Source organism: Musa acuminata, chromosome BXJ1-1 (assembly GCF_036884655.1).
Source record: "Musa acuminata AAA Group cultivar baxijiao chromosome BXJ1-1, Cavendish_Baxijiao_AAA, whole genome shotgun sequence".
In the NCBI taxonomy this organism is placed as follows: domain Eukaryota; kingdom Viridiplantae; phylum Streptophyta; class Magnoliopsida; order Zingiberales; family Musaceae; genus Musa; species Musa acuminata.
In genome coordinates this window covers 8,368,159-8,396,051 of record NC_088327.1, presented here as the reverse complement: position 1 = coordinate 8,396,051, position 27,893 = coordinate 8,368,159, and the positions used below count along the sequence as shown (strand labels likewise).

The following is a 27,893-nucleotide window of genomic DNA, read 5'->3' as shown; positions in this document are numbered from 1 at the left end:
ATTAGTAGGCTTTGAGGTTCCATGATCTTGATTGATGCCTTTAAGATTCACGCGCACAAGTTTGACTGATGGGCTCATTGTGTGGCTTGTGACTCGACGAGGATCGCCTTCGATCGCACATCACATCTTACCGCAATTAATTAGTCAGCGAGTGCTCACGAAATTTGCATGTCTGCTGTCTTTTCTCAAAGCAAGCGGAGCTCGCGGTTTCTCTTTATGATTAGGGAAGGGTAAAAGATGGGGTCCGAGACGTGCCTCCCATAAACTGGTGGTGGGGCCCATGCGCTTCACGTCAAATTATTGGGCACCGGCCGCCCGGGCCCCACGCGGCAGCGAGCCGGCATGCCCCCCCGCCCGGCTAACGACCCACCGCCTCGGTAACCGCGATCGGACGCGCGTCGCGCGGCGATTCGTCCGGCGCTCGTGCGGAAGGAATTAGAAGCTGCAGCCCCGCACGTGCGGGATCTGGATCGGTTACGTAACCGGCCCGGCCGTGGTTCTCGGCCGGTTAGTTACCTTCTTTCCCTCTATTTAAGCCGGCCGTGAGCCGGCTTCTCCTCTCACCTCTCCGCCTCCTCCTCTTCCTCCTCCATCTTTCTCCGCAGCCGAACTCTCTTGTGGTGATTCCTTAGATTTCATGATGGCATAGACGATAGCAAGATCGTGGACATGCTTTCCACAGGCTTTCTTGAACTGTGAACTCTCCGTGGTCCTTTTTCGCTTCCTTGATCCTTTCTTCCCGAGGAAGAACTCCAAGGAAGAAGAAGAGGAGGAGTAGGAGGAGGAGGAGGGGATGGTGACCGCCGTTGATAGTTCAAGAAAGCCCGTGGAAACCGTGACAGATCTTTCCGAGTCTTGGATGTAGGTTTTGTATGATTTCTTCCGCTCGCTGAATTAGTGTGTTCTGTGTTGATTGGGTGGGAATCGTACTGGAACAACTGATTACATGTTTCACATATCCCAATTGTGCGATTGCCTGTTATGAATCGATTGAATTCTGATTTAAGTAGTTGTTTTCCTCATCTGGAAGATGCTTTCTTTTGAGATCTTGCCTTCTTTGATAAGCAACTGGTCTTGTTTTTGTTGCAGAATTGGAGAATACGGAGCTAAAAGCCCCAGAAGCATTGTAGGATTCAGCAAGGCTGAGATGATGGTAATTGTTCATCAAAAACCTAGCAATTTATCCTTTAATTTTACGAATTACTTTTTTATTATTAAAGGCATGTGAATTTGAGGGTCAGTTGTCGTCGGATCATGGAGTAGGTAATGAATTAAGCATTTCAAGGCAACAAATTGGCTTCGTAGAAATTTGCTTGGTATCCTGTATTTCTAACTGGTTAGGAGTAAAATATCGTCGTCCCTTGGCCCTGCTATTTGAAAGGTCTTTGCAATAACATAGTATTGAGTGAAACTGTCAGGATTACATGCTTGAGAAGGAAGCATTAAAGTGGATGAGTAGCAGTGGTTATATGAAAAGGAAGTTGAGAGGCATATTACTAAATGTTGATTGGGGCCTTTGTGGTTAGCTCATCCAATATTAAAGTCAACATTATAGCTTTGGAGTGGAACTGAAAGATGAAGAAAAGGAAGAATATGGGGAAAGGGGATGACAATCATGTGAGTCCTTTGTGAAGAGGACAACTACAGTTCACTGGCACAGATAAAAGCTTAGAGGGTTCGTTGAACCTGCTTTGTGGAGCCCCTAGTGCTAAATTTGGTCATGCTTGGCCTTAGATCTTACTTTTAGTCTCATCTTTTTCCTCCTTCCTTATGTTTAACACCAAACCTTTTCAGTTTATCAAAAGGAATTTGTTCAGTATTTGACACTGCAGTAACATATCACATTGTTTGCGGTGCCCTTTTGTCCTTTGTTTTGCTGCATGAGGCCTTTCGGATCTCTCCCTCTCTCTCTCTCTCTCTCTCTTTCTCCAGTTTGATCCTTCAGAAAATGTTGTGGGGGTATGGTAATTGAATATTCAGATTATACTTGTTTTTAATGATTCATGTTCTTTTTTTAGCCTTTATCTGATGTACAATGCTGCTTGCCTTGATCAGTGTGCACTAAAAGGTTGCCAGAAGTCAAACCAAGCCTCATGCTGCTCCACTCCAACTATTGACATGTTCCATGAAACAAGAAATTAAATCCAGGCAATGGCAGTGTCTTTGATGGCTTTGAAGAAGAACAGCCAGAACACAAGGCAGATGGATCAATTTATTGTGGACTCAATGCTTATGGTGCAAAATGCTAGTTTTTATTTTGAGACAAAGGACCAGCGACCATTCCAGCTCAGAGATGAAAAGGCAGGACAGTTTTTAAGGAGTGCCATCTCAGTTGTGGGAGGACTTGGTGGGGATACTGTGGCACCAAGAGACAAGATACAGCAAGATGGCACATTTTCATAGCTGAAAACCTCAACATACATATACCTACATTATCTGTTCGTCTTTCGTGACACATACTTGGCTTCTAACTCGAACAAAGATCCATTGCTCACTAACAGCAGGTTTACATTTTTGGCTCCAGGAGGAGGAAGAAGAGAGATTAATTATTTTGGATCAATGACATATGATAAAATTAATGGATTGTGGATTCGATTCGAGAATCCCATGTATAGCGGAATCTCGTGAACGGGGGTTGTAATTAAATCCAGGGGATGGCAGTGTCTTTGATGGCTTTGAAGAAGAATAGCCAGAACACAAGGCAGATGGATCAATTTATTGTGGACTCAATGCTTATGGTGCAAAGTGCAAGTTTTTTGTTTTTGTGAGACACAGGACCAGCGACCATTCCAGCTCAGAGATGAAAAAGCAGGACAGTAAGGAGTGCCATCTCAATCGTGGGAGGACATGGTGGGGATACTGTGGCACCAAGAGACAAGATACAGCAAGATGGCACATTTCCATAGCTGAAAACCTGAACATACATACTATACATGCATTATCTGTTCGTCTTTCCTGACTCATACTTAGCTTCTAACTCGAACAAAGATCCATTGCTCACTAACAGCAGGTTTACATTTTTGGCTCCAGGAGGAGGACGAAGAGAGATTAATTATTTTGGATCAATGACATATGATCGAATTAATGGATTCGATTGGAGAATCCCATATATATAGCGGAATCTCGTGAACGGGGATTGTAATGGTGATCCGATGGTCCAAAGCCGGGACGAATCGGTAAAAAGATCCACCCTACTTGCGCCGGGTCGATGGGCGAATCGCCCGAATAACGGCATCCGCGTCTTGATTTCCTTTCTCTTCCCTCGTTTGGTCATCCCACTTGACATCGGCCTCAACCTCACCTGAGAAGATCGTGGCCGAGGATATATGGTATGCGAAGCTATCTACACCTCCATTCGCTGTTCTCTTTCAACTTTCATGTGGTCATCGTGGTTCCTGGATGATTGATACGTACCTCCTTCCTTGTGTGCTTCTAGGATTGGAGGATCGGGCATGGAATAAGGTGCAAAGTTAGGGTTTGTACTCGTGTCTCACTGATGATGCAAATATATCGGTATGTAGGAGTCCTGGTAATAATTTTTCACCTAGTATTCATTCTAAAAGAGATGCAAATTGTTCGCTTTCTGTTTAGCTGTCAAATTAGAAAAGAAAGAATGATGCTACTCGTTGCCAAAAAGAAAGAATGGTGTGGATCATATTTCAGATAATTCTGGCTGGTTTATTGCCCTTTCTAAATCTTATCCAAGGAACGTAGTAGATCTTAATATTTCACTTTCTTTTAGTTGGCGAAATCAGTTTTCCGGCTTCAATGATGGTATTTCTTATGCTATTTCCTCCTTCCAAGTCTTCTTTTCATTCAAATATTTCATGGCAAGCATGTTTGATGTTTATACAACAACACTTTTGCCTAAACTAAAATATCTTTTAAGAGATTTTCCGATTCTTAATGCGTTGACAAGAATAATTCAGGATCCACATGTTGTGACCTCATTGATAGCTGTGACCACCATACCAGTGTTGATACCCAGGGACACATTATTATTATTATTATTATTATTATTATTATTATTTCAAATCAGGTCTACTGGCTCTTGAAGTGTGCCCTGTCTACAGGTGATTATTCTGTAAAAGCTCGATAACTATTCTTGCAGTATGAAGTGTAGAATTGAAGTAGTCGGGATCGAGTTGCCCTCTCGCATAGCTGGCGTGGGGCTTCATCGGGCTTTTGAGAGGTGACATCGACCTGGACGGTCGATACTACCTTCCGTGCATGACTCCTTGCTGCATGTACATTTACTTTGCAAGATCACCCTTAATTTCATGTTGTAGAATCTAAAAGAAACATATAAACAGATTGAAATTCTGATATCTCATTTCCTCCGAATAATTCACCTTGTAACTGCCGACATACATTATGACAGAATCCTGAGACAGTTTCACAAACCATCCAAGCAAAGAACCAAACAGAATCGATGCCATAAGTAAATTACAGAGGGGTGACATTTAGATCCTGGAAGATAACACACACACAAACCAAAGAAGCAAGTCAAGAACTTGCTTTTTGCCTGGTTTACTTGGTATCCTGACTAGATTGGAAACACTAGAAAAAGGAAATTTATGTGTTAGGTATAACAATTAGCATCAGCATTGTCACAAAATTACTGGAAGCGGTGATGATGATCTTCTAATCAAGGACCCTCTACCCACTCCGTGATACAAAGAAGTTGTAGTCTGGATGCCGGTTCACGTATCTCTGATTGCCCTTGGAAACAACTGCCCTGGCCATCACAGATGCAGTTTGCCTGAGCGTCCTCAACCTCTCCTTTATTAATTCCGAGGTATCTGAATTACTGACATCTTCAGACTGGACGGCCTTTGAATTCATGTGTCTTGGTTGAAACCAAGACTCTCCCTGCACTCAGACCAAGTATCTCCAGCTGAGAACAATTTTTTTTTAGCAGCAACATAAGCAAAACTATAGATGCCTTTACAGTGACCATGCCAATGATTACAACCATGCAACACTACCGTAGAGTTTTGATGCCTCAAGTTATGTTCATTATAGTGTCGAAGTCACCAGTCTATCTTACCATTGTCAAATGCAAGGTATATGGAGCAATTGGCAGTCACAGAAGCATCTGATAAGTCAGTAGAACTTAAGATACCTACCGACAAGAGATCTATGCCAACAGAGGATACTGAAGACAAGAATCTTGACATGACCAGGACACAATTACTAGCTAGGACAGGGAATATCTGATATTTCATAAATCCTCCAAAAGAAGTAGAGGAGATTGAGGAAAGTCATTCACAACATAAAATCTAGCCTTCGCCAACTGCATTGTCTATATCTAGCTGTCAAGCTCCCAGCTTTTTGGAAGCATCTACCACTTTTTTTACTTATCTTCAAGATCAGATGGAGATATAAGTATCTTTCTGATGCTATGCTTATGCTATTATCAGTATCTTTCTGATCCAAGAATTTCAAACCTGGTAACTTATGGTTTATCAGCTTCCTGTTATTAATGCACCCCACTGCTACAATGCAGATACTGGAAATGTCAGAGGAACAATGTGACAATTATGAAAAAACTTGGAACAGATGTACCTTATGATTGTATGTCTGCAGACCTACAACTGGAGAAACTACATCTTCTGAAAGACCATGGCCACTTTCTGGGGAACTTCGATGAACAAAATGACCGAGAGAGTGATATGTTAAAAAAGCAGCATGAAAACTACCATCAGGTATACGATATATAGGGTACCACGCGATGCAGTACCTGAAAACAAGAAAAAGAGAATCACAACTGTATATGCAATAAGCATATAACATGAGAAGCAAACTCCCATAAATCTATTCAATAAAGTTCACATAAGAGTATTAATTACGGAACATACCAAGATGCAGGATGAAGGTCATGCAGTTTAACAGATTCTAGCTTTGATGGATCACCAAACATGCGGCTATCAGATGATGAACCACTGGCTACCAGCTCCTTGACCCTGCATTAGATTAAAGAAAGACAATGAGACAAAAAAGGTTAAGCACCTCACTTGTATGAGCTGTAGCCTACCTACAACTTGGCTTGTCTGATCTTAAGAACGACTTTAGAGATCACAAAAATTATAGCTAAGAAAACAAGAAGCAATAGTCTGCTTCTATCTTTGTTCACATCACATATGACCAGGCACAACCACATTGTGATACTATCTAAAAGGTTTCAGGTAAAAGAAGTCATATGATTGTTTAGACATTTCTTGCAGTAGTAATTTTATCAATGAACAACCATTTGACTTTTCTCGGTCAGCCTTTAAGGATAACAAAATCCACATCCATAGTGAATCAGGTATCCTGGAACAGATATTAATGAGCCATATCCACATAAGAGTCCAGCAAAAATAAACTGGCAATGCCCCATTGATATTCAACATTTTTTAGAAAACAACCAAGCTAAAGTCATTAAAGCACTCAACATCGTTTCACGATAATAATATTATTGAGTTGATTAGTTGATGCACTACATTGCTCAGAATGCCACACGATACGACCAATCTCACCTAGTTAAAAAAGGCTTCGCTGGAAAATTTTCCAGCAGGAAGCGATAATAATATTATTGAGTTCATAAGTTGATGCTGAGGAAGTCAGAGGAAGCATAGTGTTAAGCATTCTGATGATAGAAGAAAGAGTTCTAAGGAAGCTTAGCAAAAATCACATATTATATAACAACTAACAAGATATATCAATTAGCAGATAAGAAGACACAAAAATAATGAAACAGCTACTAACTTCTCATATAATGGATGCCGCCAAGGAGGTTGTTCAGATTCAAAATATTCAAATATAATCTCCTCATGATCCACGTCGATGCCTTTATCAAAGAACCCAACTTTAGCAGAAGATGATGAATCTGAGAAGCAAGCACCTTTGTCCTTAGTAGGTTGGGGCAGTAACATTGAGAAGATTGGGAGAGAACCCAAAGATTTTGCTGTCTTGTTCCCCTCAGAAGCTCTGGCTGACTGTCCATTCAGATTGCAATACTTGGTACTCCTGGATATTCCAAATAATTGCACAGCAGAAAGATACGGCACAAAGTATGCAGTGAATTCATGACAACCATTCCGCAGCCTTCTAGAATTATAAAAATCATGTGCCTTCACTTCCAACCCAAAGCAACCAAGCTCTTCATACCATTGCCAAATGCTTTTCAAGGAGATGTTGGGAATCTCGTGCCAGCACAGAGAGCTATCTTTGAGTCGTTCATGAGAACAACTGTTGCAGCTTCTGCTATACTGTGTTCGTCCAATAACTGGAGCAGCAGAAAAAAGAAATTTCTCAAAGTCAGCAACTGGACTGCCAGTTACCAGTTGAACACTTTCTACCGCAGTTTGCAATTCATAGGCATTCTTAACAGCTCCTATTATCTTGTCTAAATCAGTCTCAAAACCAATAAATTCCTTGTCTTCTATCTTGTGTGTTTGGCAGTTGATCACAGCATGTATATCGAGAACTTCAGTTGAACTAGGGTAGGTGCTCAACTTGTTAGTCAACTTATTAGCTTCAGAATTTGAGATATCTCCATCTTTATTCACATCCTCTACTTCAGCAGTCTTTGGATATGAATGATCAAGAACTGCTTCATCCATGACAGAAACCTTTAAGCAGTCTAAATAGCCCATATCAGAAGCTATCGAATCTTTCCTCCCTACTGGGACCCACTTCTGTATTGGAGATCCATTACTGCTCAAGCTGTTAGCTTCTCTGTGACTTTCAATATTCGGTTTTGTGCATCCATAGTCTTCAATACCTACACTGGAAAGATCTTCCTGAATATCTTTGGAGTGCTTAGTGGTGCCATTCTCACAATTAGCATCAATCTGCCTCTGACCAAACTGATTTGATGTAGTTGCCATGTGGTCAATTTCACTAAATGCAGCTGCCACATCTAAATGACGGATCCCATCACAAACAATTACTTGTGGTGCTGCCCCCATAAGAACACTTATTTCCTTCTCTGAGTGTCCCAGACAACTGTCAATACTGTCAGTCAGCTTAGACAAACATCTTTGGGAAGAGCTGTTGCTATGTGATCCGAATCCTGTGCTGCTATGTTTGTTAAGACCCTCAAATGGTGAATTATGCCGGCATTCTTTCTGCTGAAAATGATGCTTTGGAGAATTGGGCATGTCACCCTTACCAATGTAAGATCCACTCATATGATTTTGATTTGCATGTTTGATGACTGAACTAGATTTGTTTTTTGCACTTCCAAATGTGGCTTTAGATAGAGTAGGACTTGTCTTAGCCCCTCTGGAGGACACTTGGCTTGGCTCTGCTTTAGGGTATTTGCAAGTTATTCCACTCTGCTTTTGCTTTTGCCCAATAAATTTGTCAGGCTTCATTTTCATCTTGGTATCCTTTGATGAAACATCATGCTGAGCATACAAAACACTGACATTGTTAGCTTTAGAAACACACTCATTTTTTTCATTTTTTTGAACCTTCTGCCATATGGAGTAATTAATGTCTTCCCCGGTGTGACTATGTATCTTTGCAGTAATAGATCCGTTTGCTCCATTTAAATTCCCATGACCAATCATTCTTCTAGACCTTCTACCTCGCCTTTCATATATAACGGGATGGAAGTCATTGCTGCTGCCAGCCTGACTACTGCAATCAACTCTTTCAGTACTGCTGCAAGCATCGAGGACATCATTTGACAGATAAGCATCACTGCTGGAATTATCCTTTGATACATGAGTCCCCAAATTGCATAAATCTGCAGTTGCATGAGATGAGGTGTCGCATTGCATAAGCTCTTCAGAAGGTGAAATAATTTCACCTTCCGAAGAACTAGGTCCACTTTCATCCTTAATTACTAACCGCATTGCAGTGTCATCACTAGAGTTCTCACCAATGTCACTGTTACAACCATCCAATGATGAATCTACTGCTGGATTATTATTATTACACATGGAAATGCATGAGAAATTATCATGACAAATGTTGTTCTCTCTAAAATGGTCCTTTTTGGTGCTCCGATCTAATTTGAATGGAACCATTTCTGCATCTTTAATTGCACATGATCCGGTAGTGTTACTGCCTAATTCATCACCAGCTAATCTCTGAGGTGAAGTTACTGTTTCAAAACCATCCATCTCATCGCTGTAAGATGTACACGACAACAACGATGTTGAACAGTCTACAAAATTAGTATTATGTGTGCTATCATCCTTTTCTACACTAGTATCAGTAATGAAAGAGCCAGAGGTTGCTGCCTCATCTGACAAGTTATTATCTAGATGCCTACCTGAAGAAGAAAGAGAATTGCAACTGATCTCATCACGTTGAACATTTGATTCAGTCAAAACCTTTCTAGGTGCATTTCGTTTATATTGCTTTCCCTTCTTTTTCCCCTTTTTTCTGGGATTTCTTTCAACTCTTCTGTCCACCTTCGGGTAGTTATTAACCAAGAAATCTGAACCAACTACACTTGGGTTATCACAAACTGATCCAGAAGAATTACCTGATGTTAAGCAGTCAGGAAGTGTACTTGATAAACTGACTGGAGGATCGGACAATTTGTTACTGCTTTCAGACTGGTCTGAACTACCTGTCTCACTAGAAATGCAAGATGAATTTAACCTTGCAGAATCTGCATTTGCAGCGTGTAAACCAACCATGAACAGTAGTGAAGATGTTGGCTCACTACCATTCATGTTAGAGGGAGACAAAGATTCAAGACTATTTCTCTGAACAACTTCTGGCAAGGGTGAACATAAAGGTGACACCTTCCAGGATGCATGAGTATCAACAAAAATTATTGCGAATAAAGGAAACCTGACAAAAATTAGGACAGTGTCAATGAGAAATAGGAGAAAAATGCAAATTTAGTAGAGAGGGATAGATAACCAAGTTCAGCCAAAAATAACAAAGGCCAATCTGTTAGCAACAGTATTAGCACAGGTACAAAGGAAGGCATCAACTGCAACCAACAAACCAAATCCCTAGACAATGTTTGAACTTTGAACATCTTAAAGCAGGCTCGGAAGAGAACAATGAGAACAAATATGGCAACATTTTCAGCCTTTCACACAGGCTAATTTTTTAGGTGTTTGAGCAACCTCGGTGCCTAGTGTCTATACACCTCCAATACAAGACCGTGAAGAAAAGATACCTCTGTTCAGAATCCCTTGAGGCAAGTTCAAGTAATTTAGGTTCCTGGATAAAATTATGTGTATACATCATCAGAAACTTATCACATTAAGAAAGGCTTTCAAATGCAGGAGAATTGGGATGCCATGCAACAAAATTACTAACCCTAAGAAAAAACTTCTGATTGCTCTTATCTACTGATCTCCTACAGATACTGTGGTTTCTTCCATTTGCTAACTTCTCAAAGTTACTCTTTGCCCACCGATGTCCATACGGCATTGTCAGTCGTACCTGTCTATGAATAAAACAAATGTTTTAGAAGCACATACATATTAAATGAAAGTAATTTCATAGAGTTAATTATGCTTCCTCATGAAGCTGTACTTGTATGCTTAGAGAACTAAAATATTCAGCACTTTTTGTGGATGTACATATATTCACTCGTTTTTAGATTTGGTTGAGACAGATTGATGAGCTTCATAAAAAAAAATTGGCAGTACAGCACTAAAGGTTCTAAAGCACAGAAAAGGGCTTTTTTATTCATCAGTAGTGTTATATAAAATTTATGTTCCTTCTGCACTTTGTTTATAATTTAACAAGTTGTAAGTATGTAAAAGAAATCCTATAGTTCCCATATACAAGCATTCCACCACCAAGAAAAAATCAATCAAATCCCTAACTGGAAGTTTCCAAGATGTGCTATAGCCAGATATTACTGAAGAGTAGCCATCAACTGAGAAGTTCTAAGTATACAAGGAATGTAGAAAACATTAGACTTAACTGATATAGAGGCAAGAATATAGAATGTAATAAAAAAAGAACAAATAAATATTTCCCACGTGCACGGCAGACTAATCTTGCATTAGGACAAGACCGGAAGGTGAAGCAAAATCTCATCTTTTGAGAAACCCTCCATTCGATTAGTAGATGCGTACAGATCGAATGAAACATCAGAGTAGAACTTCCGGTTTCAATCACAACGCTGCCCAAAAAAATACGATCAGAACCCAATATTCATATATCGATCAATTAATAGAGCGAGAAACAGATTAAAAGGATGAGACGATCATGTACGAAACGCCGGCAAGCGTACTCGCGCCAAGCAAAGCAGAGCGGCAAGCACAAACAGTTTCCGATCGAAGAAGAACGGTAAGGCAACAGGGGAAGAGGAGGACACAGCCCGATCGGGCCTGTGCGAGAACAGTAACAATCGGAGTCATCGCACCGTACATAGGAAAAGCATTTGCTAAAATTAACGCTGGGGGACGCCGGAATCTTCGGCCCGGGAACCAAAATAACCGGAGACAGAGGAGGACGAGAGGGGAAGACCTGCGATCGAACCCAACAACCGCAACTCTCCCACCGAGAGCCGCGCCTCGCACGGTTTCCTTCTTCCTCCTCCTCCTCCTTCGATGCGCTTCCGATGTTTGGTTCCACGATCGAGAGACGGATCGAGGCGGCAAACGGCAAGCTCTTTTCTCGCTCGCTTGTTATCTGGTGAACGCGAACTCCGACGCCAAGGAGTCGATGAAGAGACAGGGGTTAGGTGGAGAAGATATCACGAATAGCTGCAGCGACGGGGAAAAGCAAGTTCAACGTACCCCTTTAAACCACCTGCATCCTAATTCGACAAGCCACTGGGGTCCCACTGGGAGCCGCAGGGGTACAGTTGGGGAGAAAGGAGATTCTTCTTTGATGCCATTGACGTAAAACAAGTCGCCGTCGTCCTCGGTGAAATCGCCCCGACTCCCGCGATCCTGTGCGGCCCATGAGGCCTTCTGATCGGACGATCCGCTAGCGGATGCGGATCATGTTCGCCAGGGCGGAGTTCCGAGGCTCCATCGTGGTAAAACGAAGCGCGGTCAATGAATGAGGTCTTTCTGTGCGGACGATCTCGCTAGCGGATGCGGGTCGAATACGCCAGAGCGGAGCTCCGAGGAGCGTCGGACGGTACAAGAGCAGGCAACTCTCCCTTATAGGTGTCTGGTTCCTCGCCACGTCAACCCCGCCCGACGCGCGTCGTGATGTAAGTCGTCATTGAATCGGAAACGAAACGGCTTTCACCTGCGCGTCAGACGTCGCACGTGCGGATCGGTATGGGAAAAATAAGGGTTTGAAAATTTACTAATTCAATAAATCGGCCATTAATGACAAGCAAAAAAATAATTGTATTACATAACATGTATATCACAATATTTATTTTTTCAAATATTAAGTAAGGAGAATTTGAATTTATGATCTTTAATTACGTCGCTTCATTTTAATCATCCAAATATCATGTAATTGTTTATCTACATAATTTTGATTTTTTTATTGGTGATTAAAATAATTACTTTTATTTTAATAATTATTTCACGAAAATTATTTTTATTTTTTATTTTTAATAATTATTTAAAAAAATATATATTATTTATCTTCTCAAGATATCAGATTTGTCCGTTAACCAAAATCATATTAAAAACAAAACGTCGACTCGACACCCAATTGGCAAAGTAGGCAAACGAATCTTAATTTGCTGTTGACTAGCAAACGAGAACATGTGCTCTCTTCATCGTGTCGCTGTTACACACAATTATTCGTGGCTTAAGGCGGGGCGGAGCCCACGCGCTGTTGTCATTTTTGCTGTATACAAAGATTTAAATATTATTATAAATCAAATATATTGAATAACGATAAAAATGTTTAAAGTGATCCATCCATATGATAAATATTTCACGACCATACATACATTCAATCGATTAAAGGGTTTCGAGTCCATATTTATTATTAGGATGCATTGGATAGCGACGATCACTCACCTTTTTCATTGGCACGATAAGAACAGCAGCACTCTGCACTTGCGGAATCATCCCAAGAAAAGTGGTCTTCGATGACTTCCAACTCCAAATACAATTCAGAACAAGTCTTGTTTGACAAACTATTTCTTCCCCGACTTTTAGAAAAGAATAACTATTTCTAACGTGTCATCCTTTTCTTTTTCCATATTCAACGATATAGAATGCAAGAAAAACAGTTGCTATCATTTAGGTTGGATTATAATTTTTATATTTAATTAAACCGCTCGATATATTCAATACATTGATTTTTTTTTTTTTGTGACTAAATCTCTTGCTAGTTTTGTTGGGATCAAAAAAATCAATGATAAAAATTAGTTCTGATCCAAAATAAAAAAAAATAGAATTTATACATAATCGTTATCGATCGTCCGAAGAATGGTTTCATCAATTTTTTCCAACGATAACATCAGACATGCGAGCATAGCGATGATAGCAGCATCATATAAGAATCGAGAAAAGAATATCAGAGGACATAAAGATTTTTTTTAACTAAACAATATATCTTTATTTATATAAAATTATTGATACGATAATTACTAGTAGCGATAATAATCCAAACGACTATGTATTGTAATACCTAATAAATCTAATTAAAGTATAAATAAATAAAAGAAAAATAACAGAGACAAAGCAAGAAAACAAGTAAATAAATAAAATAAATCTTGAGGTTTTCATTTTAAAATGAAATCTCTAACAAGTTTTGCACGAAAGGTTTCTTAGCGATGGGTGAAGATGTACTACACTAAACTCATTCTTCTTCATGTTTTCTTGTATTTGATTGATTGGATAGACTCGTCTTTATAGAAAAAAAAAAAACTTAACATTTATCCACCAACAAAGATAATTTACAATTTCAATATATTAATCATGGAGTTATCTTCGATTGATGTGTAAATGTCATGTTAAGCTAATTGCTTTCAATGTCATAATCCGCGTAAACACATCATGCGATTTAAAGCCCTACACATTGTGATTCAACTACAGTCATCCACAATAATGGATGAACGAGAAAAAGTATGGATGTTTGTAAATCTTTCTATTTTGTTGAGGAAAATTCTTCCTCCTAATCTGTATAAATAGGAGAGGGATATATTAATGTATTTAAGCTTCTTTACTTCTTCAATAAAACTTATTCAATAATTATTTTTATCTTTTATTATTATTTTCATTGTGGTGTAAGAGTAGTGAGAAAAACGAAACTTCGCTCTTACCTTCGGCAAAATTCCTAAGAGGCTCCACGGCCAATCCTCATCTTCCTCCGCGATAATCTTCGTTGATCTGCCAAAAATCTACGGACTTAAGGAGAACGAATGACGGACTTAAGGGGAACGAAAGAAACACGCAGTAGCAACAGCAATCTGCTCTTGCTCTACTCACGACTCTCATACGTAAATCATTCTTTGCATCAATCTAAGATTGATATCCTTTGGTATCCTTATAGTAGCACCTTGCGAGGGCATGATAGAAGATAAGATTTCCCATGAGGAAATCTTTCTGTTATTGAGAAAAATTCTTCCTCCTAATCTGTATAAATATAAGAGGGATATATTAATATATTTAAGCTTATTTACTTCTTCAATAAAACTTTTTATCTTCTATTCTTTCTATCAAGAAGAGAAATGAATGATGAAAGAGACACAAATGAAATATCATGATAAGTGTTGAAGTGTCGATTACAGCATCAATTATGCGGTGGTGTGTAACATCAATCATGATAAACGGAGGTCGTGGTGGTGGAAAATCATAGGCTCGTAACATTGATCGAGTAAGAAATAAAATATAAAATTTTCTATTGTTCTTTTATACGATGAACCATACTAATAGAGCGGGTATGTGTTACGACATATGATATCGAAATGAACTCATATAGAAAATTAAAATAGGTATTTTTATTGATTTAAAAATAAAATAAATTAGACAAGTAGGTATAAAAAATAATATAAATATATTAAAATAATAATAATAAAGAAAAACCAGTTCAACCTATCAACATGTCGGGAATCGGGTCGATCCACGGTAAAGGAAAACTGTTATGTCATACAGGTTTTGCCATATATAATATATGCTATGTTATGTATACAATCTTCTTCTAACCATCAGCAGATATATATCTCTCTCCATAGATATCAGTATAAACTAAATTATCCTACCAAAATTTGAAGGTATGAATTAATATCAGTGTGCTCTAATGAAATAAAATAATTGTTATTTATTCCAAATCAATTAATGGACCGTCCAGATCGTATCTGAGTTGTTTTATGGGTTTTTTTTGGATGCCAAAAGCAAAATATTTCTCCCTTATTATTTCGCTCGTCGCCGACGCAGACCGCGAGACCGCATGCGACGACGTCGCATACACACGTACCCGCATCTCCTCCCCCGTCGGCCCCACCGCCAACGACATCGTAAATAACTCAGGCCGCCCTCTTTGCGTTGGTCCCGCCTCCTCCTTCGTCTTCTTCTTCTTCTTCTTCTTCTTCTTCTTCTACCCCGAGGAAAGGCCGAAAGAAATCGCTCGCCCACCTCGACGACGTCCCTTCGATCCGTTGTCGTCGTCCTCCTCCTCCTCCCTGTTGTAGGGTTTCTTCTTCCCGCGATGCCGGCTCGCTCCTCCTCCTCCTTCTGTCGATCCTAAACGAAACCCTAACGTCTTCTCCCTTCTCGATCGGGGGAGAGGGGACGGATGGAGCCCTCCGTCCATCCCGACCTCCACCTGCTCGAGGATTTCGGGCAGCGGGTCGACCTCACCAGGCGCATCCGCGAGATCTTGATCAACTACCCCGAGGGTACTACCGTGCTGAAGGAGCTCATCCAGAACGCTGACGACGCTGGGGCCACCAGGATCTGCTTCTGCCTCGACCGCCGATCCCACGGCGCCGAGTCCCTCCTCTCCCCCAATCTTGCGCAGTGGCAGGGGCCCGCGCTCCTTGCCTACAATGACGCCGTCTTCACGGAGGATGACTTCATCTCCATCTCCAGGATCGGCGACAGCAAGAAGCAATCTCAGACCTGGAAGACCGGCCGCTTTGGGCGAGTCATCCACTTCTTTGTTTTCTTTTTATAGTCCAGTTATTATATTGTAGGGATTGTGAGTTCCTCGGAAGTTTCTTTTGGTCCTCACTGATGAATCACATCTTTTACAGGATGTTATCATCTTTCTTGAATTTTGATTATACACGTCTTTAAAATCATAATTTGATGAGGATTTGCAACCAAATGATAAAAAAAAAAAAAATGCAGCTTGACGTTCAATAGATATCTGGTAGAGGCATACGAAACCAGAAGTGCACTGCGGTGGTAGTTAATAGTTTTATAAGTTTTAACTATGGAAAGTTGTGGGTAATGTGTTTGGATATTGCCTGGACTACGATTATTGGAGACAAGCACCACTTGAATAAACTAGAATGGAGGAGATCTTCTAACCTTCTAAAATGATTATGAAGGTGCATCTAATCCATCAATTTCATTGCTGAAGTGGTAGCCTGATAATATGCAAAACATTGGCAATTAGAGGTTGCTGCGAATTCTCTCTTATAGGTGGAGCAAACATTAGCAATTTCCTACATCTGTAGCTTTTTCGGTTCCTTTCCTCTTGATTTTATTAGCAAAATCCATATTTCTTATGCTTTTAATATCATCAGATCAGGCAATGCTACCTAATTTCCTTGTAGTCATTGCTAATTTTAAATGGAGTCTTTATTACATTACATATGAAGGAAAGTACTTATAGTTGATGCATTTATAAGTAAATCCCTGTCCTCGCCGATTTGGGGCTCTAGCTACCATGTTCTGAATCTTTTCGTGTTGTTTAATTTAGGGTGGGTTTTAACTCGGTGTACCATCTGACTGACTTGCCATCTTTCGTGAGTGACAAATATGTTGTCTTATTTGATCCACAAGGTGAATATCTTCCGAATGTTTCAGCAGCAAATCCTGGAAAGCGTCTTGATTATGTTAGTACTTCAGCCATATCACTGTATAAAGATCAGTTTTTGCCCTATTGTGCATTTGGATGTGACATGAAAAAGCCTTTTCCTGGAACTCTATTTCGCTTCCCTTTGAGGAATGCAGACCAGGTAGCTGCTAGTAGGCTCTCTCGGCAAGCATACTTGGAAGATGATATTTCTGTCATGTTTTTGCAACTTTACAAGGAAGCTGTTTTCTCTCTTCTTTTTCTCAAAAACATCATTGCAATTGAAATGTACGAATGGGAAGCCGGTCTAGATGAACCACGAAAATTGCACTCTTGCTCTCTCAGTTCACCAGATGAAACTATATCTTGGCATCGCAAGGCGCTTGTTAGATTTTCCAGATGTGCTGATTCTTCTAATATGCAGATAGATTCATTTTCATTGGATTTTCTTAGTGAGTCATTTTCTGGTACATATTCAGAAAAGAAGAGTGCTACCTTTTTCATCGTACAGGCAATGGCATCACCATCAAGCAGAATCGGAACTTTTGCAACTGCTGCTGCGAAAGAATATGATCTGCACCTGTTGCCTTGGGCGTCTGTTGCAGCTTGTATATCTGATGACTCGCCTGAGGTAGGTTGTATGCTCTTCTAAATATCTTCTCTGTCACAAAAGTACTATAGGAATTTTTTTCTGATGCTATGTGGTCTTATTGGTTGGGGATCTTATGTTCACTAGATTTGTACCATCATAAATGTGTACTTGAGTAAATAAGATATCATTAGTTCTGAGAGGGTTTTCGGTTTCATATTCTCAGTGGTAGTAAGCAGCTTTTCTTGGTTTAAGTGGCTTCAAACTTATGGTTTTCTCTGCATAAAAGCTGTCCCTAACATCATTAGTCTACAGCATAAGACTGTACCTACCTGCTTACTGCAAGAAATTTTCTGCCATGGAATCTGTCTGTGAAACTATATTTTTGGTCAGGATCTCGTGTTGTTGAGTTGAAATGGAACTATAAGTTACTGCATAATCTGCATTGTTAGCTGGTACTTACATTGCTTGAATATACAAGCATGTTCATTGGAATTTATGGTAATGTTTACTTTATACCATGGTTCAGAATACCTCTCTGACCTGGTGTTTAATAATTGGTGTGTGGTATACCACCTTTTAAACCATTTTTAGAGTGATACTGTGTGGTACAGGTCAGTGTACCGCTGAGTTTCTCAGTGTCATGTCAATCCGGCGGGTTGTCAAGACTGATATCAGGCCGGTATTTAAAACTTTGTTTTATATTTAAAACCTTGCTTTATATGTTAAGAATTCCCAATATGAGTTAATAGATCACATATCTTACTTTGTTCTGAATCGTAATTTACAGAATAGTCTTCTTAGACAAGGACAAGCATTTTGTTCTCTTCCACTGCCAGTGTCTACGGGATTGTCTGTGCAAGTGAATGGTTTCTTTGAAGTTTCTTCAAATCGACGCAGCATATGGTATGGATCAGACATGGATAAGGGTGGAAAACTTCGCTCTGATTGGAACAGATTTTTATTAGAAGATGTGGTGGCCCCGGTTTTTAATGAATTACTGCTTTGTTTGCGGAAGCTTGTTGGTCCAACTAAAGTATATTTTTCTTTGTGGCCATCTGGTTCATATGAGGAGCCTTGGAATATTTTAGTTGAACATATCTACAAAATTCTTTGTTCGTCTCCAGTGTTTTATTCAGAATTTGAAGGAGGAAGGTGGATATCATTGGGTGAAGCATTTGCTCATGATGAAAAGTTCTTTAAGAGTAAAGAGCTTGGCGAGGCTCTTGTCTTGTTGGGTATGCCTGTTGTCCATCTTCCTGATGTACTAGTGCATAAATTGTTTCAGTTTTACCACAGTTTTCAGGACAGAATTGTGAGTCCTGTGACAGTAAGGCATTTTCTTAAGAAATGTGTAACATTGGCTATGTTAAGCAGAACTTATAGGTTAATTTTATTAGAGTACTGTATTAGTGATTTAGATGATGCTGATGTTGGTAAATATGCAAATGGTCTTGCATTGCTGCCCTTGGCAAATGGAGAATTTGGAGTTATCCATGAGGCCTCCAAGGGGGCTTCATATTTTGTTTGCAACGATTTGGAGTACAAGGTGCTGACCTTAGCTCCAGATAAAATAATTGATAAAAGCATTGCTCCTGACTTATATAGAAGACTTTCCAAAATTGCTAATAATTCTAAGACAAATATTAGGTTTCTTGATGACCAGAGTCTCTTGGAGTTCTTTCCAAGGTTATTCCCTGCAGGTTGGAAATACAAAAACAGAGTTTCCTGGAATCCAGAGTTGGGTACTACATTTCCTACAGATGATTGGTTTGTACTTTTCTGGCAGTACCTGCGAGATCAACCTTATAGCTTGTCTTTATTAAGTGAGTGGCCCATATTGCCATCTACTTCAGGATACCTCTATCGTGCTTTGAAATTCTCTAAGCTGGTGAATGCAGAGTTGTTATCTGATAGAATGAAAGAGCTCCTTGCTAAGATTGGTTGTAAGTTATTGGATACCAAGTATGGCATTGAGCATCAAGAATTATCTCTTTACGTTAATGATGGTAGTGCTGCTGGTATTCTGAATTCAATTTTTGAAGTACTTTCTTCGAACAATTACCAATTGCAGATGCTTTTTGAAGGCTTTTCTTTTCATGAGAAAAATGAACTCTGCCAGTTTCTTCTCGACCCTAAATGGTACTATGCAGGTTCTCTGTCTGACCTACACATAAAGAATTGCAAAAAGTTGCCTATTTTTCAAGTTTATTCCAGAGATCAGACCACCATACAATTTTCTGATTTAGAGAGTTCGAAAAAGTACTTGCCACCCAAGGGCATTCCTAAGTGCTTATTGGATGGCGAGTTCATTTTCTGTATCTCTGAATATGATGAAGATATTTTATTGAGATTTTATGGTATTGAGCAGATGAAGAAGACAGTATACTACAAGCAGAATGTTTTTAACAGAATCGACGAATTACAACCAGATGTTCGTGATATGGTCATGCTATCAGTTCTGCAGGATCTGCCTCAGTTGTGCTTAGAAGATTCATTGTTTAGGGAGTCATTGAAGAAGCTTAAATTTGTAGTTACCATCAATGGGAGCTTAAAGAGTCCACAATCCCTTTATGATCCTCGAGTGGGGGAACTGTTTGCACTTCTGGAAGAATCTGATTGCTTTCCTTGTGGCCCATATAGTGAATCAAGTGTTCTGGACATGTTGCTTCTTTTGGGGCTTAGAACATCTGTATCTACTGATGCAATTTTACAGAGTGCTCATCAAATTGAATCCCTGATGCACAAGGATCAACCAAGGGCTCACATGCGGGGTAAAGTGCTGCTTTCGTACCTCGAGGTCCATGCAGCAAAATGGTTGTATAATGTACCAAATCACAATTTTAGAAAGGTAAATATGGTGTTCTCGAAAGTTTCTTTGGCTCTCAGGCATCATGATGTGCCTTTGGAAGATGATCTTGAAAAATTTTGGAATGACATGAGAATGATATGTTGGTGTCCTGTCCTTATCACGGCACCCCATCCATCTCTACCATGGCCTTCTGTCACATCTATGGTTGCCCCCCCAAAGGTAGTCAGATTGCAGGGAGATATGTGGCTGACATCTGCTAGCACACGCATATTAGATGGTGAATGTTCGTCTTCAGCCTTGTCATCTAACTTAGGTTGGTCTTCGCCACCTAGTGGTAGCGTAATTGCTGCTCAATTGCTCGAGCTTGGAAAAAATAATGAAATTGTGACAGATCAGCTGCTTCGACAAGAATTGGCACTAACAATGCCAAAGATATATTCTTTGTTGACAAATTTAATTGGTTCAGACGAGATTGATATTGTTAAAGCTATTTTGGAGGGTTGTCGGTGGATCTGGGTAGGGGATGGTTTTGCAACTGCAGATGAAGTAGTTCTTGATGGCCACCTTCATTTAGCTCCTTATATACGTGTTATTCCTGTTGATCTAGCAGTTTTTAGAGAATTGTTTTTGGATCTTGGTGTCAAGGAGCTTTTGAAGCCGGTAGATTATGCTAATATTCTCTTCCGAATGGCTGCAAGAAAGAAGTGCTCTCCACTGGATGGACAAGAACTCAGAACAGCGGTGTTGCTTGTCCAACATTTGGTTGAAGTTCAATCTCAGGATTTGAAGGTTCAAGTTTATTTGCCAGATGCTTCATGTAGGCTACTTCCTTCAACTGATCTAGTTTTTAATGATGCTCCATGGTTGCTTGTTTCCAGTGAGAGTTCATTTGGAGATACATCTACTTTAGCTTTTGATGCAAAAAGAGAAGTATATAACTTTGTCCATGGTAACATCTCGAATGACCTCGCAGAAAAGCTTGGTGTTCGTTCTCTTCGTAGATTGTTGCTCGCTGAGAGTTCTGATTCCATGAATTTAAGTTTATCTGGGGTTGCTGAGGCCTTTGGACAGCATGAAGCCTTAACAACAAGGCTTAAACACATTGTTGAAATGTATGCAGATGGACCAGGGATTCTTTTTGAACTTGTGCAAAATGCTGAAGACGCACATGCTTCTGAGGTATTTTTTCTTTTGGATAAGACTCAGTATGGGACTTCATCCATTCTTTCTCCTGAAATGGCTGAATGGCAGGGTCCTGCACTTTACTGTTTTAACAACTCTGTTTTTAGCTCAAAAGACCTTTATGCAATCTCACGCATTGGACAAGATAGCAAACTCGAAAAGCCATTTGCTATTGGAAGATTTGGCCTTGGCTTTAATTGTGTGTATCACTTTACCGATATCCCTAGTTTTGTTTCTGGGGAGAATATTGTAATTTTTGATCCTCATGCCAGTTATCTGCCTGGAATTTCTCCTTCTCACCCAGGTCTCCGGATAAGATATATGGGAAGGAGGATATTAGAACAGTTTCCTGATCAATTCAGTCCATTTTTGCACTTCGGTTGTAATTTGCAGGAACCATTTCCAGGTACACTTTTTCGGTTTCCTCTAAGAAGTGAAAGTGCTGCTTCTAGAAGCCAAATAAAGAAAGAAAAATATGCACCTGAGGATGTTGAGAAACTGTTCCTGTCCTTTTCTGAAACTGTATCTCAAGCATTGGTTTTTCTTCGCAACATTGAAAAGATCACCATATTCGTGAAGGATGGAACTGATCAACAGATGCAATTAATCTACAGTGTTACTAGACACAAAGTTAGTGGGCTTGTAAAACAACCACATCAACTTCATTCCATGCTAAATTTCATTCATGGAGATCTCAGAAGTGGAATGGATATGGATCAATTCTTGAAAAAACTAAGTAAGACAGAAGATAAAGATTTGCCATGGTATTGTCAAAAAATTGCAGTTGTGGAACAAAATTCTGTGGGCCATGTATTGCATTTTTGGTTCATCAGTGAGACTATAGGTGGTGGACGTGCTAGGAAGAAATGTTTATCTCTGGATAGTAGATCTCATAAGTTGATCCCCTGGGCTTCTGTTGCTGCCTATATGTGCTCCATTGACTTAAAGGATGTAAAGGAACTAAATAAGGTTCTAAATCAGCCTGTTTCTGGAGTAATACAAGATAGGAAAAAGTTTGAGGGCCGAGCATTCTGCTTTCTGCCTCTACCTGTTACTACTGGTCTCCCAGTGCATGTGAATGCATATTTTGAACTATCTTCAAACCGAAGGGATATATGGTTTGGCAATGACATGGCTGGAGGTGGAAAAGCACGATCTGAGTGGAATATATGTCTCCTCGAAGATGTTATTGCTCCTTCTCTCGGTCGCTTGCTTGATGTCCTTGCACAAGAGATTGGTCCATGTGATCTCTTCTTTACACATTGGCCCACTGCTGTAGGGATTGAACCATGGTCTTCAGTGGTGCGAAAAGTATATGCATCTATTGCTGATCTTGGACTAACTGTCCTCTACACAAAGGCTAGAGGAGGACAATGGATCTCAGCAAAACAAGCTATTTTTCCTGATTTTGATTTTCCAAAGGCAGTCGAACTTGCAGAAGCATTATCTGAAGCCGGTTTGCCTATTATATCGTTCTCCAAGTCAATTGTGGAGAACTTTGTGGAGGTATGCCCCTCATTGCATTTTTTGAATCCTCACTTACTGAGAACCTTACTGATTCGACGGAAGCGTGGCTTTAAAAACAAAGAGACAGTGATCATGACTCTAGAATATTGCTTAAGCGACATGACAGGATCTACATTCTATAATAAGTTGCAGGGATTGCCCTTGGTTCCTTTAGCAAATGGATCATTCACAACAATTAACAGGCGTGGGGAGGGTGAAAGGATATTTATCACTTACCAACATGAATATGATCTTCTTAAAGATTCAATTCCACATCTTCTTGTGGACTGCACAATTCCAGATGAAGCTTTTAAAACGTTATACAGTATGGCAAATTCTGGGCAATCAAACATCCATGTCTTGACATGCTTTTCCCTCGTTGAACTATTTCCTAGGATCCTGCCCACTGAATGGCAACTTTCCAAGCAGGTTTCTTGGACTCCAGGCTTTCAAGGTCAGCCAAGTCTACAGTGGATGGGGTTGCTATGGAGTTATTTGAGGGAATCCTGCTCAGATCTTTCGATATTTGCCAAGTGGCCTATATTACCAGTTGGAAATGGATGTCTCTTGCAACTTATTGAGAATTCAAATGTTATTAAAGATGAAGGGTGGAGTGAGAACATGTATTCCTTGTTGCAGAAACTAGGATGTTCCTTTTTGAGATCCGATCTGCCAATAGATCATCCACAGTTAAAGAACTATGTTCAGGATGCAACAGCAAATGGTATTCTCAATGCTTTGCAGGCAATTTCTTGCCAGCGGCAGAATTTGAGTGATTTGTTTGACAGTGCTTCAGTGGGAGAGAAGCATGAATTTCGAAGTTTTATCTTCCAATCTAAGTGGTTTTCTGGCAACCACCTATGTACTAGGAACATTGACACCATCAAGCTTCTCCCTGTATTTGAGTGCTACAGGAGTAGAGAACTTACCAGTTTGGTTAGTCCTGTCAAATGGTTGAAACCCGAAGGTGTACATGAGGACCTTTTGGATGCAAATTTCATCAGAACTGAATCTGAGAAAGAGAGGAGCATTTTAAGAAGCTATCTACGCATTAGGGAACCTACCAAGTTTGAATTTTACAAGGATCATGTGCTCAACCGTATACCTGACTTCCTTTCTCAGCCAAGCATTCTTTCTTCAATTCTTCTTGATGTGAAACTTTTGGTAGAAGAAGACATTACCATAAAAGCTGCACTATCTGACATTCCATTTGTTTTAGCTGCCGATGGGTCCTGGCAACATCCTTCCAGGTACCTTATGTTTTCTGATAATGATGCTCACACTGGATGATTATTGATCTCTGATTTAACATTTAATTATTTTTTCCATTTGCAACATCTTCTAAGTAGGTGCTTACTTGTAAATATATATCATATTCTCTGATACCATGTATTGCTCCATTCTTAATAAAAATGTAGTGTTATGGTTTTACAATAAACTCCCATATAATGTACAAGTTTTACATGTGTAGGACAGTAATGTGGCTAACAAAACATATAGGGAGTAGTAACTCTATCCATATTTTCCTTTATGCCATGCTTGTCTGTGCATGTTTTGGAGTAAGAAGATATATTCACATATTCTAAACCAATCTTGTGTGGGTAGATGAAATAAATTGCACTTATCGAAGCTTGTGATTATCACTGATTGACAGGCGTATGTTCAAATAAAAGTTCATGTGGTTTCACACAGTGATTGAAAAAGGCCCTCGGGCGCTCGCCTAGGCGCTCGGGCGAGGCGAGGTGAGGCCCGAGCGCCTCGCTAATGTCCCAGGCGGCGCGCTTCAAATAGGCGCCGCCTGGGCACTCGCCCGAGCCCAGGCGCTGGGCGCTTCGGGCGAGCGCCTGGGTAAACCAAGTGACCGAACCAGGATTTTAGGTCTGGTTTGGTCGTGGTTCGGTTGTTAGTTGATTCAATCGAACCAACTAAACCGATATAACCCTTACCCAACCCTAACCCGCTGTCGCTGCCGCTCCCGCTCCCGATCCCGATCCCGATCCCGATCTCGTTGCTCCTGCTCCCGCTGCCGCTGCTCGCGCCTCCCGCGAGCCTTCCCGTTGTTCGCGCCTCCCGCGAGCCCTCCCGCTGCTCGCGCCTCCCGCTCCCTTTCCCTTTCCTACTGCCGTCGCTCGCCGTTGCTTCCTCGTTTCTCCGTCAGGCTCGGTATACAGTATACTCTTAATATTAAGTTTATTTGAATTTTGAAATGATTAATTTTCAATACTGTTAATAGATTAATAATATATTATTTTGATTTTAATGTTGTTAATTTTTATTTATTTGAAATTATTGCTAGGTTTCAACATAAATGACTTTGATGTAAAATTTTATTGTTTTGAATTTTGAAACTTTTTGTTAATGTGACATTGTGATTTTGTATCTTAGATTTTTTTAATTTAATAGCATATTTTTATTTAAAATTTTAAATAATTATATTTATTAATTATATTATATATTTTTATATTTTAGCGTCTCGCTTCGCTCGGGCGAGCGCCTAGCGCATCGGGCGTTTTTGGACCTTGGCGTCTTTTTGGCGCCTAGTGCTTTTTAAATCACTAATTTCACAATATACAAGAACAATTCGTACCCTTATTGGCAATCAAATCCTTTCTAATCCTACTAACTACTGGTCATTTTTTTCCACACTGTTACCCTTTTCATTCTTTTACAACTGCTTGATTTCATGACTCATCTTCACTACTACTAACTGTAAGTCATCATGACCAATTATAGGCTCATTTGTTTTATCAGCAATTTCTTGTATAATTTTCTATTTTATTTTTACTACAGTTTACAGTTAAATTAATTTAAGAAGTCTTTGTAGAAATTCAAGTTTGTTGTTAGTTTATATTTATCTGTTCTTTTATTTTCTCTCTCCTAAATAAGAGAGTATTTAAAGAAACCTAAAACTGTCCCTTGGTTTAAATTATTATAACACCAAACATATCATTTATTTACCGTCAGTCTCTACAATATGGCTTTCCTACCATAATTACCTTGTCCATTAGACTGTCGTTTTTAATCTTTCCTTGTTTATTATTTCATTTTGCTATTATATCTGATTCAGAGGCTTCCACACTTTATATGCTGTAAAAGTGTGGTCTCCTTTTTTTCTCCTACTCTTAGGAAAAACAATTACTAATGTGGAATAATCACAATGAGACCCTTTTTAGTTTATTAAACTAGGACAACTTAGTCTTGCTTTTTAGTTTGGTATTTTGTGTCAGTCTGAGAATCATGGTTCCCTTTAATTTTTCAATTTACAGTGAAATTTGTTAATCAAATTACAAATATGGGAAACCTGTAGGTTGGCCTATGGTTTGTGTTCAAAATATATTCTGAGACCTAAACTTTTGGGTTCCATCTAAAAATAAGACAAATAGATTGGCCAAGAGCTAGTCCATCTCTGCTCCAGCTAGGAGCCTGGAGCTTTTTGGTTTGACAAGAGAAGACTTCACAATTATATGTGGAAAGGTAATGTATTAACAGGATTATAATGATTCAACTTGGAGGTAAAGGAAGCCATATTTGAGATCAAGGAGGAGAATGTCATTGTACCTGAAGCTGGTCATGTTTAGCTTTATGATGTTATTCACATGCATCTGAGTCCAAGTTAAAAGCATAGTTACCAGAACCAAACCAAAAAGGATATGGTCAAGCCTTGGGTCACTGAATCCCTGTTGATTGGTTAATTGGTTTGATTCAATGTTTAATTAAAAAATATTTTAAAATATATAAATAAATTAAGATTATATATTAAAAAATTATAAAATATAAAAATAAAATAATAAAATCTTAAACAAATGAAAACAAAATTTTAGTCATATAGAATACGATAAAAATGATAAGATCAACCAACATTATAAACATAAACTCATACCCAGATTAATAACACGTGACAATTTCTAGAAAGTAATTACATTAATCAAATTCAACACTATACTGGTCCCTGGTCGGACCAGTATGTACTAGATCTGTATTGGTCCCTACCAGATTCGTATGTACCGGTGTTTAAAAGAGGAAGAAAAAGGAGAAGAGGAACAAATGGGGAGGAAGGAGGCGAAGGAAGAAGAGGCAATGGAGGAAGAGAAGGAAGAAGGAAGAAGAGGAAGCGATGAAGTATACCTGCAGTCAGTAGCACACTTTGGTGGGCGAGAAAGGCGATGTTGAATGGTAATGGTGGGGAGATATGTGGTGTTAGACGATAGCAGCGATTCTGCTCTCCATCTGCACTAAGAAGAGGGCTTGCATTCTCCATCCCTAATTGATGAAGAATTTTTTAAACTTTTTTTAACAGTTGTATACCGTTTGTTTCGTACAGGTAGCATCGAACGTAGTTGTCATGACTTAAATCACAGATGCATATGAATTTATTAAATATTAAATATCTTTTAATTATTATAATGTCATTCATTAGTTCTACACCAAGGAGCCTATTTAGTATCATGTCATGAATTTTCAAATTCATTTTTTATTTGTTACAATGTTTGGTTCATTTTCCTCATGTTCAGTTAGGTGACTAGAGGGAGAAGAGGTGGTCAGAGGAAGAGAGGGCGATCAAAAGAGAGAAGTGATTGCATGAGAGAGGCCACTTTCTTTTTCACATTAACCCAAATTTCAAAATTGATACAACTATCCTCTTAAACAAATAATAAAAAATATCTATGTTAAGGGTATTTATGTAATTATGGCCATATCTACAAAAACGGATTGAGTTTATTCAACCCAGTTGGTTCAGATGGGTCATCCAAAAACTGATTAAGTCAATCTGTTCATTCCGATTTCTTAACATAACTGATTTAATAAGTGAATCAGAGCGGTCAATCATCTGTTCTCGGCTTGGTCAATGGTCCATTCTCAGTTTTCCAGTCCAACGACCCCCTTCGGTCCAGATAAAACAATGGTCAAATATCAATTCTTTCCTTTAGGAATTTTGGT

General features: G+C 39.4%; 2 protein-coding genes and 1 long non-coding RNA gene across 9 annotated transcripts in view; 2 read left to right on the top strand and 1 right to left on the bottom strand.

Moving 5' to 3' along the window:
- Positions 1 to 570: 570 nt before the first annotated feature.
- On the top strand, positions 571 to 4,327 carry LOC108953056 (uncharacterized). 3 transcript variants are annotated; one of them, XR_010501726.1, is made up of 4 exons: positions 571 to 1,153; positions 2,056 to 3,329; positions 3,437 to 3,513; positions 4,074 to 4,327. It is a non-coding gene; the product is annotated as an uncharacterized LOC108953056 (long non-coding RNA). The 3 variants fall into 3 exon arrangements; XR_001978423.2 differs by lacking the exon at positions 4,074 to 4,327 and having other exon boundaries at positions 571 to 861; positions 1,090 to 1,153; positions 3,437 to 3,731; XR_001978421.2 differs by lacking the exon at positions 4,074 to 4,327 and having other exon boundaries at positions 3,437 to 3,731.
- An 89-nt stretch (positions 4,328 to 4,416) lies between these two features.
- On the bottom strand, positions 4,417 to 11,668 carry LOC135650859 (uncharacterized). 4 transcript variants are annotated; one of them, XM_065170590.1, is made up of 7 exons: positions 11,446 to 11,668; positions 10,282 to 10,411; positions 10,139 to 10,182; positions 6,751 to 9,801; positions 5,862 to 5,966; positions 5,569 to 5,743; positions 4,417 to 4,872 (listed from the first exon to the last, which is right to left on the bottom strand). In XM_065170590.1, exons 2-7 carry the CDS (start codon positions 10,393 to 10,395, stop codon positions 4,660 to 4,662), a joined length of 3,702 nt encoding a protein of 1,233 aa, XP_065026662.1. In that variant the 5' UTR covers positions 10,396 to 10,411; positions 11,446 to 11,668; the 3' UTR covers positions 4,417 to 4,659. The 4 variants fall into 4 exon arrangements, with proteins under 4 accessions (XP_065026662.1, XP_065026602.1, XP_065026732.1 ...); XM_065170530.1 differs by having other exon boundaries at positions 10,282 to 10,407; XM_065170660.1 differs by having other exon boundaries at positions 10,282 to 10,407; positions 11,347 to 11,657.
- Positions 11,669 to 15,386: 3,718 nt separating this feature from the next.
- The window catches only part of LOC135650708 (uncharacterized), a 35,551-nt gene continuing 23,044 nt past the window's right edge, over positions 15,387 to 27,893 (top strand). The window contains exons 1-3 of one of the 2 annotated variants that reach the window (XM_065170288.1): positions 15,387 to 15,983; positions 16,771 to 17,497; positions 18,246 to 24,205. In XM_065170288.1, coding sequence (XP_065026360.1) covers positions 15,637 to 15,983; positions 16,771 to 17,497; positions 18,246 to 24,205 — 7,034 coding nt within the window. In that variant the 5' untranslated portion in view covers positions 15,387 to 15,636. Of the gene's footprint in view, positions 15,984 to 16,770; positions 17,498 to 18,245; positions 24,206 to 27,893 lie in introns of those variants that run through there. The other variant, XM_065170349.1, reaches the window with a different exon arrangement.

Coding starts and splice junctions, on each gene's coding strand:
- LOC135650859 (XM_065170590.1), bottom strand. CDS start 10,395: ATGCCGTATGGACATCGGTGGGCAAAGAGTAACTTTGAGAAGTTAGCA. Junction 9,802..10,138: donor TCAAGGGATTCTGAACAGAG/GTATCTTTTCTT, acceptor AATTTTTGTCAG/GTTTCCTTTATTCGCAATAA. Junction 5,744..5,861: donor GACCTTCATCCTGCATCTTG/GTATGTTCCGTA, acceptor TCTTGTTTTCAG/GTACTGCATCGCGTGGTACC.